Source organism: Dromaius novaehollandiae, unplaced genomic scaffold (genome assembly GCF_036370855.1).
Source record: "Dromaius novaehollandiae isolate bDroNov1 unplaced genomic scaffold, bDroNov1.hap1 HAP1_SCAFFOLD_30, whole genome shotgun sequence".
In the NCBI taxonomy this organism is placed as follows: domain Eukaryota; kingdom Metazoa; phylum Chordata; class Aves; order Casuariiformes; family Dromaiidae; genus Dromaius; species Dromaius novaehollandiae.
Window position 1 is genome coordinate 3,985,207 of NW_026991333.1, and position 10,836 is coordinate 3,996,042.

Below are 10,836 nucleotides of genomic sequence, written 5' to 3' on the forward strand. Positions count from 1 at the left end.
GGCTCAATGCCAGACACTTCCAAAGAGGTCCCCAGTCCACAGTGCTTGACTTTGCAGAAGAGCTGGAATTTGTTTGTGCCCAGTGTCAGCTGCCTAGCATGAGCTCTGGATGCCACCCTAATCTCTCCTGAGCAATTTCCTCAGAGCCCCCCTGACCTCCCTGTTCCGCAGGCTGTAGATGAGGGGATTGACCAGGGGTGTGAGGACAGTGTAGAAAAAGGAGAACACTTTGTTGAGCTGCCTCAGCCGGGGGGTTCTGGGCATCAGGTAGACAAAGATGAGGGTGCCATAGAAAAGAGTGACAACGGTGAGGTGAGAGGAGCAGGTGGAGAAGGCCTTCTGCCTGCCCACACTCGATGGGATCCTCCTGATCGATCCTGTTCCAGTGTTCAACCACCCTCACAGTGAAGAAGTTTGCTTGTGTTCAGATGGAATTTCTGTATTTTAGCTGGTGTCCATTGCCTCTCATCCTGGCACTGGGCACCAGTGAGCAGAGTCTGGCCCTGTCTTCTTTACACCTTCCCTTCAGATATTTATATACATCGATAAAATCCCTCCTAAGTCTTCTCTTCACCAGGCTGAACAGTCCCAGCGCTCTCAGCCTCTCCTCGTATTGCAGATACTCCAGCAACCTCAATCATCTTTGTGACCCTTTGCTGGACTTGCTCCAGAAAGTCCATGTCTTGTCCTTGGGAGCCAGAACTGGACACAGCACTCCAGATGTGACCTCACCAGAGCTGGGGAAGGACCACCTCCCTCGACCTGCTGGCAATGCTCTCCCTAAAGCAGCCCAGGGTACTGTTGACCAGCTTTGCCACAAGGGCGCATTGCTGGTTCATGTTCAGCTTGCCCACCAGGACACCCAGGTCCTTCTCTGCACAGCTGCTCTCCAGCTGGTCAGCCCCCAGAGAGTGCTTGTGCATGGAGCTATTTCTCCTCCGGTGCAGGACTTCACACTTCCATTTATTGAACTTCATGAGGTCCCTCTCTGCCTGTTTTTCCAGTCTGTCAGGGTCCCTCTGAATGGCAGCACAACCACCTGGTGTATCAGCCACTCCTCCCAGGTTTGTATCATCTGCAAAGTTGCTGAGGCTACCTTTGGTCTCATCACCCAAGTCATTAATGAAGATGTGAATCAGTACTGGCCCCAGTGTCAACCCTGGGGGACACCACTGGCCTCCAGCTGGACCTTGTGCCACTGATCACAACCCTCTGAACCCAGCAGTCCAGCCCACTTTCCGTCCACCTCATGGTCTACTTCTCTAGCCACATTTAATCAGATTGTCTATGAGCATGCTATGTGAGACAGTGTCAAAAGCCCTACTGAAACTGAGAAAAACAATATCCGTTGACATTGCCTTTATTGGCTCCATGGTGAGAAACAGGGTTTTGCAGAGGGGAAAACCACTTTTCTGAGGAACATCCCCTTTTGGCCACAGACATGAGCCGCCCCACGGAGTTACTTTTCTCATACCGGGACATTATCAGAGAATGTCCTCCTGCTCGGGCTGAGACAACCTTGTTTCCCATGTTCAAAGTTATCACCTTAGCACCCAGCGGGGATGTGGAGGAAAGAGATCGTTCTGCTCTAAGGCCTGAAACAGATATCTCAGAGAGGGGAGAAAGGAAATCCCACTCCCCAAAGGATTCCTCAAGTGAAAGCCTATCATGCCAGACACCTTTTCTCCCTGCACGAGAAGAATCAGCCCTGCAAAGGCTGAGTGGTCTTGGCTCTCTGTAGCTTGTGTCTTTTTGGAGGAGAAAGGATTGTTCCTAGACAGCCCAGCCTTTTACACTGACATAGCTCAGATCAAGGGTTTCAAGCAGAGATGCACAAAGGACTTCACAGTGGACTGTCTCAGCAGATAGCTAGAATCCACTCACTGGAGCCTCTTTGGGGAGAAAAGTGAGAAGAAGAAATTTTTGCAGGGAGAAAAGGAAAAGCCCAGGGAAGATCATTGGCTTGGCATCTTTTCCTCCTCAGTGGTGGTTCCTGAGGGCTCTGGGGCTGCCTCCCTGAACACCCCAGCCCAGCAGCGAGAGCTCAGCATGGCCAGCTGTGCTCATGGGGCTCCCTGCTCAGCACTGCCGGGCACTGGCAGGGGGGTCCCCAGTGTGCTGGGGTGAGGGGGGACAGGAGCAGGGCCAGGGGCATGGGCAATGCCCAAGACATGCCTGAGTGCATGGTCAGGGAAAGTCCACGCCTGAGACACACAGCCCTCTGCCCAGTGCCCTTCCTGGGGGTTCCACAAAAACAGAGAAGGAGAAAATCATTTCCCTGATGATGCCCTTCAGCTGCCGTTAGACCTTTCGCAGTGACTTACGGACACCAAAGGCAGACACCCAGCTTGCCTAGAGAGATCCTGGGAGGGATGAGTCTCTCCCAACAGCCATGCTCCCCCAAACTGACTTTACACTCACCTCCTCAGCTGCGATGAATTGCTTCTGCAGGTGATAATGACAGGCAGCATTAGGAGGGGTCACCTGCATCACTGCAGAATGGCCGACATCCCCAAGCCTCTGCCTGCATGAGTGAGAGTCAGTGCTGAAAAACCTGAGGGTCTCAGAGCAAAACTTGCAGAGCTTTGAGTGACAGAGAGAAGAAAGACAAGAGGCAGAGACAGAGAAAAAGGGAGAAGAGAGGAAATGGTAGATGGAGGGAGAAGAAGAGAGAAAGTGTGAGACAGAGAGAGAGAGAACATAGCCATGTGGGTGGAGACGAGAAGGACAAGAACATCGTGCCCCAGACACCCTGCCCAAACATCCTCCATCCCAGCTGAGGTGGGTGAGTGCCCCAGGGACAGCTCCAACACACAATCAGCCCAGCTGCAGGTCAGCACCCCCAGCCCCTCCCCAGCATCTCTGCTCCATGGTGCCAGGGACTTGGGAGGTTCTGGGGGATGAGGGAGCTGGGGGGGAAGACGTGCAGGAAAGGACAGGACTGAAACTCTGGTCTCACTCACAGACTTTCACTACACAAACCCAGCAGCCAAATAAACGGCACCCTGACTTGCCTCAGGACATCCAGCACCGTCCTGCAGCCCTCAGCATGAAGGGGTGACCTCTGCGCTGGTGGTGCCTGGGAATGAAGACCAAGGTGGGATCTCACCCTCTGCCTCTTCCCCACTACGTTCTTGCCTTCCCTGGGCTCTCTGCAAACCATGACCAGGCTCAGGCTTTGTCCTGCCTTTTCCACCTTCTCCTAGCAGCTACTGCAGTGAGTCTCCAGCAGCAACAGAAGGCCCCCTGCTCTCCAGAGTGTCTTGGGGTTAATAGCACTAACGAGTCTCTGAAGGTTGGTTTTGCATCTGCTCTCTGCAGGGATTGCGGAGAGTGAGCAATGCATAATGGACTCACAGAGGAGATGGAAACCTCTGAACTCTGGAAACTCTGTAAAGAACTCTGGCCAGGCCTGCCTTTACACATAACTCCCAGTCATTTCAATTCTTGGGCATGCCCCTTTGAAAAGGAAACTGAGGCTGGGCAATTGCCAGGACTCCTCCAAACTCATGGAACAAAATCAGGAGAGATCCCATGAATGGAGATCTCACACTCATCCCTCACCTCCCTGCAGATGACTGTTCACTGACTCTCCCAGGTTTAGAGAGTCCTGATGGCCTGAGCTGGTCCCTCCAACCCCCCCGCCCCCTGTGATAGTCAGTGGGGAGGAAGAGGCTGAGCCACAGACATCTCCTCCCAGCCATGGAGACTTGTCCCAGGACAAGGAGTGAGTCCTCCTTGGGTGCCAGGCTCTATGCCCTGAGGGGAGAGGGCCCCAAACCTCTCCTTGAGGCACAGTGGCCTGGTGTGTCGGGGGCTGAAGGGAGGAGTGCTGCTGCTATGTTGTCCTGGTTTGGGACCATCTCTTCTCCCTGGGAGGTTCCCAGGGGCCTCCTTTGCTCATGCTGTGGCACAAATAAGTGCCACCGGGTGTGATTCCTCTTGGCACTATTGGACTTGCATGCCATGAGGTGCAGTCTCCTTGGCCTGTGCACTGTCTGGAAGAGCAGGAGAGGGCAGCCCAGTGGATGCAGACATCGGTGTTGTAGTTTCTAAGGACAAGCGACCTGAATCTAAGGGGGAACACTGATTTTTGTGATGGTCACTGTCATTTCAATGTAAGTGCCAACACAGAGGTGTGCGCATTGGAGCCTGACACATGCACTCCTCATCCCTTCAGGAGTGCTGGTGTGTGGGAGGCCTTTCCCTGTGCACAGGAAGGCAGTGCAGCTCAGCTCTCATAGTGCGTCGCTGGCCTCCAGCTGCCTTTCTGAAAGGCTGAGAATCACTTTTAAACGTCATGTCACTTCTCCACATTTGCTCGGTCTTTCTCAAATGCCCAGGATCATCAGCAATGGCCCCAGACACAAATATCATAAGATAAAGGACAATTCATGTTCCACAGAACATCTGGAAGTTTCTAATTCCACCTCGTGCTCAAGGCAGATGCAGTTTGACATCAGAGGCTGTTGCTCGGAGGTTTATCCATCAGATCTTGAAAACCTCCCAGGATGGAGACTCCACATCCCATCTGGACAACCTGTTCTAACGCCTGACGAGCCTCATGGCGAGAAGCATTTTCCTTGTTTGCAGTCTGAACCACGCTTCATTCAACTTCTCCTCTCTTTCTTCCTCCCACAGAGCACCACTGTGAAGAGCCTGGTTCTATCATCTTTAGGATCTCACCATCGGTATTGGAAAGCTGGGATAGTTACTCCCCAAAGCCATCTCTTCTGTAGCCTGAATAACCCTCGTTCTTTCACCTGTCCTCACAGGGAAAATGCTGCAGCCCCCTGAGCATCCCCATGGCCCTCTATTGAACTCCCTCCAGTTTATCGATGTCTTTTGTATATTGGGGGCTCGAAACTGGACACATTACTCTAGATGTGGCCTAACAAGCACTGAGTAATGGTAGATGACAACCTCCCTCAGCCTACTGGCTGTGCTCCTACTCACACAGCCCAGGATGCTGTCGGTCTTCCTTGCTACACGGGCACACTGCTGGCTCCTGTCCACCTTGACGTGCACCAGGACCCCCAGGGCCTTTTCTACAGCACTGCTCCCAGCTAGTCTGTCTCCTTCTTGGATCACTGCATGAGTTCCTCCTTCCCAGCAACAGGATTTGGCCCTTGTCCTTTGTTGAATTTCACGAGGATCCTGTTGTCTTTTTCTGCAGCCTGTCTAAGTCCTTCCGCATGGTTGCCATGTCCTTGAGCATACTGACCAGTCCTCCTGATTTACTTGTCATGTGCAGGCCTCTCCCAGGTGACTGATAAAGGTGTAGAACAGGTCAGGTCCAAGGAGAGACCTCCTGAGAGACTCCACTTTTTAGTGCCCAGCAGGTTCTGTATGACCCATAAACCTCTCCATTATGAGCCCAATCACCCAATCAGTGTTTTCTTCATCTGGGCATCCACCTATCTAGACCATCACATCCTGACTTGGATACAAGACTATCATAGGAGACTGTGTCAAAAGCCTTGCTAAAGATAAGGTAAGAGACATCCTCTGCTCTGCCCTCCTCCACAAATCCAGTTCTTTTCTCCTAGTAGGCAATCAGGTTGGTGAGGCAAGACTCATCCCTAAGAAACCCATGCTGACTGCTCCCAGTAACATGCTCCTCCGTGTGCCCAGAAATGTGTTGCAAGAGGACTTGCTCCCTGATTTCCCCAGGGACCAAAAGGAGGCAAACCTGCCTGTTCCTGGGATCATCCTTTTGGCCTTTTCTGAAGATGGGCGCAACTTTGCTTTCCTCCTGTCGCTGGGTATGCCTGTCCCCATCTCCACAGTCTCACAAGAATGAGAGCTAGCAGCCTTGCGAGGATGTTCTCCCATTTTCTCAGCGTGGTCAGATGCAGCCTGCTGGGTCCCATGGATTTGAGAGGTTGAGTTCTCACAACGGACTCAGTCCTCACCCACTGCTGGCAGTTATTCTCCTCCTTGAATGTTTGCACTAATCACGGAGGACTTCCTCAGCCTTCTGTGTGTCCACAGTCACTAGGCCTCCAACTCCTTTCAGCAATGAGTCCACTATTTTCTTCTTCAGCTTTTGACTCCTAATGAAGCCGTAGAAGCTCTTGGGGTTGTCCTTGACATCCCTTGCAAGCCCCCACTCAAGCAGAGCCTTGGCTTTCCTGATACCATTCCTGCATGCCAGGGCAATGTTTCTCAGTTCCTCCTTTGCAGCTTGTCTCTGCTTCTGCCTCCTGGATGCTCCCTGTTTGCACTAGAGCTCCGCCATGAAGAGAGCGCTTCCTATACATAGCCTCTATTACATACAGCTTCAAAAGCTAGGTGCTTAGCCAAGGCAGTCTCCTGGTATGTCTCCTTGTCTTTCTGAGTACCAAGATGGACTGTTGTAGTGGCTGATGATGGTGGCTTTCTAAAAGACTTGAATGACCTTCTTGGGAAGTGAGAGCCATTCCTCTCAGTATCTTGGACAAATATTTCCAGGGCAACTCATTCTAGCAGCTCTGCCCTTTTGACGTCACATCTTTTTGGTGGGCACTACTAGTACAGTGGATGGTTTTGGAGAAGTAGATGACGAGTTCTTCCTTCCCCATCACCACCATTCCTGATTTGGACACAGGTAATAAAATGTTGACCTACAATAATGAGGCAGTTATCTCAGACTAACAAATAACTGGAAGCACCCCTCTGAGGAAAGGATGAAATCTGGCTTCCAACAGATGCTTTTCCACCCCTACAAGTCTATCCCGCAGCACGTCTATCCTAAGTTCCTCCCTCCTCCCCACTGAGTGCAACACCTCAAGTTCCTCCTGTGGATCCTACCCCGTCCTCTCTATACATTTCTCCTGCATGCTTTGAGCTGATCTGGGAGAAGCCAAAGCCCTTGTGTTGAGAGCACACCGGTGCCACAAGGGCAGGCAGCAGGCCAAGCTGAAGAGGTAGCTGAAGGTTATGCTCAGACCCTGAGAGCAACTCACCCTCCCCTCCCATGAACCAGTCTCTAGGCACCTAAACAAGCAGCACTGACCAAAACAGCCACATTTTTCCCTGCAGGAAGCTGCTGCACCCCACCACATTGCAGTTTGGATTTCCTGGTGGCAAGGAAAATGTTCAGCACAACAGAAACCACTGACCACACATTTCACCCACTCTACGCGTTGCTTCCTTATACCCACACCCGTTAGGAAAGCCAAAAGCCTCCAGACACGTGGTTGGCTTGCTGGTGGCCAACCATTTAACCATTTCACCTGAGGGGACAAAGAGTGTAAAAACACTCCCCTCAATACTTTGCTAATTTTGAGAGTTTGAGACCCTGCTGTGTTTATCAAGAAAGCCCTGGAGAAAGTATGTATGGGTATCCTCAGTGCTGCGGATGGTTCTGTGATGGTAAGCAGTCTGCCTGCAGCCCCTCCATGCCCACCCCGCTGCCCCAGCACAGCACGAGAGCCCTGGCCCTGCAGCCCCTCTGGCACCTCCTGCTGCCCCAGGGACAGAGCTGCCTGCCCCGAGCTGGTGCAGAGAAACCTGTTTCTTGTTCTCCTTTTCTCTCTGTGAATGCTGCCCTGCTTTTCTCCTGGGACATCCCTGCTCCCCAGGGAGCCTTTCCCCAGCTGAGTGCATCGGTGCTGGCCTGGCCGGCTGTTCCTGCACCCCTCCCCTGTATTTCCTGCAGGAGCCTAGGCTGGTGGTGCTGCTCTGCAGAGCAAGCAGGCTGTGGGGTAACGGGGTGACTCCTGACTGCACGCTGGCCATGCTGGTCAGGGTGGAAAGCAGACCCAGCCAAACAGGAATCACCACCACTGGTACTGCTGGCTCAGGTCTGTGCACATGGACGGTGCTCAGAGTGACCCAGGGCGTTTGCAATGGCAGGAGATGTGTTTGGGTGTGCACTAGCTCCAGCCTGTGCTGTTTCACTGCGGGTGCAGGAATCACTCTCCAGTGCCCCTTCCCTGGGCCTCCTGCGTCCCCACTGCCTCTCTGGGGATTGCAGAGTCCTTGTTCCCCTATTCATGCCTGGGTTTAGTGCTTTACCCTCTGGTTACTCCACCAGGGACTGTCCCTCATTTTGTGAGGCCCCACTCACTGCCCACCCCCAGGCACACGCTGTCTCTGGAGATCCCCTGAGCTCTCCTCATGCCTCAGGTTCCCCTCCAGAAGGATGGGCATCTCGCATCAGCACTGTCAGCTGTGCCACAGCCCTGGGCAGGCAATTCAGAGACCATTCCCCATCTCCACCGGTATTGGTCACCAAGAGAGGAGTCCCAAATCCAGCCCTAGATTACACTGGGACTCTGAGCTCCTCTGCCAGAGCTCATGCAGTTCACAAGCAGAACAGCAGGCCCTGTTGTGTTGCAATATCTTGGAGCGTATTTTTCATTCAAGCTTCTGAAGAAAATCCAGACCTCAAGGCACATCATTGAGGAGGTCCCCTTCGCTTACAGAAATATTACTCTGGAGGCCAGGGCTGGCATAAAGGTGCCCAGTGCCTGGTCCTGCCGGTGCTCACAGGAACACACAAGGAAGCACAATCCTATCACCACCACGTTAGGAGAGCACTTAGGCCATATACAAACATCAGAGCACAGCAGGACAGTGTGGAAATGAGAAAAACTGCCCTGAAAAGTGAATGTCCTGTTGTTGGTGGTGGATGTGTCTCCAGGAAAGCTGCAGACCCCACGCAAGGCTGCAGCCAGGAAATGCCTGCTGCAGTAGTGGTGGGATGGTCCTGAGGAGCCGAGGGTCTGTCTCTATGGCCTGCATCCAGACTCTCTTCCCCTCCATTTGCACTCCATTTTGACTGTTGTAGCACTGGAGAGGGAAGGAACGAGGCCACGGTGACAGCCAACTGCCACCCTCGCAGGACAGGGATGTGAGATCACACCTTGACTGTGGCCAGGGGAGCTGAGCTCTCCTAATGGACATGGCACCCATGGTCTCAACCTGTCTGTACTCGTCTGAGCCTAACTCTGTCCCCTGAGCTCCCCTGGTGTCAGTGTCGAGAGAGATATACAAAGGGAAACTCTGCTCCTTGCACTGGGGGCACCTGAGGGAGCTCGGACTAGCGGGCTCCGAGGTTCCCCCATCTCTGCTGATGAAGGGGGACGCCTGGCTTCCTGCTTCAGCACAGTCTCCGGGTCAGATAAAAAAGAAGGATCACTGAAGAGAAGTAGGATGACCTAAACATTTCCTTTTAATATGAGTAGAACACGAAAAGTAAGTAAGAAATAAATGAATAATACATATTCTTGATGCCAAATACCCTGGGAATGGTAAGGTGATGCCCATGGGATGGTTATTGATGCTGATATTGTACTCACTGAATAAGTTTCCTTAGTGCATCCTTGAGATCCTTGTTCCTCATGCTGTAGATGAGGGGGTTCACTGCTGGAGGCACCACCGAGTACAGAACTGCCACTACCAGATCCAGAGATGGGGAGGAGAAGGAGGGGGGTTTCAGGTAGGAAAATGTGAGTGTGCTGACAAAGAGGGAGACCACGGCCAGGGGCGGGAGGCACATGGAGAAGGCTTTGTGCCGGCCCTGCTCAGAGGGGATCCTCAGCACAGCAGTGAAGATGTGCACATAGGATACCACAATGAAAATGAAACACCCGATACCTAAAGAAACACTAACCAGAAGAACCCCAAGTTCCCTGAGGTAGGAGTCTGAGCAGGAGAGCTTGAGGATCTGGGGAATTTCACAGAAGAACTGGTGTAGAGCATTGCCTTGGCAGAGTGGTATTGAAAATGTGCTCCCAGTGTGCAGGAGAGCATTGAGAAACCCACTGGCCCATGCAGCTGCTGCCATTTTGACACAAGCTCTGCTGCCCAGGAGGGTCCCATAGTGCAGGGGTCTGCAGATGGCAACAAAGCGGTCGTAGGCCATGACAGTGAGGAGAGAATATTCTGCTGATAACAAGAAGACAAACAGAAAGAGCTGGGCAGCACATCCCAGGTAGGAAATAGCCCTGGTGTTGCTCAGGAAATTGGCCATGGATTTGGGGACAGTGGTGGAGATAGAGCCAAGGTCGAGGAGGGAGAGGTTGAGGAGGAAGAAGTACATAGGGGTGTGGAGGCGGTGGTCGCAGGCTACGGCTGTGATGATGAGGCCGTTGCCCAGGAGGGCAGCCAGGTAGATGCCCAGGAAGAGGGAGAAGTGCAAGAGCTGCAGCTCCCGCGTGCCTGTGAATGCCAGGAGGAGGAACTCATTGAGGAAACTGCTGTTGGGCATTTGCTCCCTCTGGGCATGGAGACTGTCAAAGGAGGGAAAGACATTGGCAAGTTAGGACAGACTTCTCTGAGGAAAACTTTCTCTTTCTCCTGACCCGTCTCCAAAAGCACACAAGTTACCTCTCCCCATCTCAGCATGACAGTCATTGAGCTCCATGGCTTGAGCTGCAGTTTGGGCTGGCTGAGTTTGCTGTGAGAAGCAGGGGCCTCTGCCCATGAGCTTCAGAGTCAGCCCTGACCAGTGGCTACATGGGAACAGGGTTGTCTCAACTTTTATATTCACAGTTCTACTCAGATTTAGACCAGCTTATATTGTTGAAGGGCTTTTCAGCATCTTCATTCCCAGTTCTGAAGATTGTGGGTTCATTAATTATTTTAAGAATTTTGTTGTTTTCCTTTTAGATGCCCCTGTGGAGGAGGATTTTTGGAGGTGGAAATCCTTAGCATTGTTACTGCACTCAGAGTGACCAGCTGAGAGGCAAAAGGATTCACCGTGGCTTTAGTGCAGAGTGAGGAGGGCTAGCCTGGCCATCCATCTTGTTTGCAGCTGCCCTGTGCTCACACCTCTGAGGTGGAGGACAATTGCACTCGTGTTACCCTAAAAAGAAATGACGCCACTGGGAGCAGAGGAATCCAGTT

General features: G+C 52.5%; 1 protein-coding gene across 1 annotated transcript; it reads right to left on the bottom strand.

Annotated features, from left to right (window-relative positions):
- Positions 1-9,283: 9,283 nt before the first annotated feature.
- Positions 9,284-10,198, bottom strand: LOC135325854 (olfactory receptor 14C36-like). The gene has a single exon (XM_064503821.1). The coding sequence runs from the start codon at positions 10,196-10,198 to the stop codon at positions 9,284-9,286; it is 915 nt and encodes a 304-aa protein (XP_064359891.1).
- Between the last annotated feature and the right edge of the window lie 638 nt (positions 10,199-10,836).

Excerpts from the sequence above, each read along its gene's own strand:
- LOC135325854 (XM_064503821.1), bottom strand. The coding sequence starts at position 10,198 with ATGCCCAACAGCAGTTTCCTCAATGAGTTCCTCCTCCTGGCATTCACA.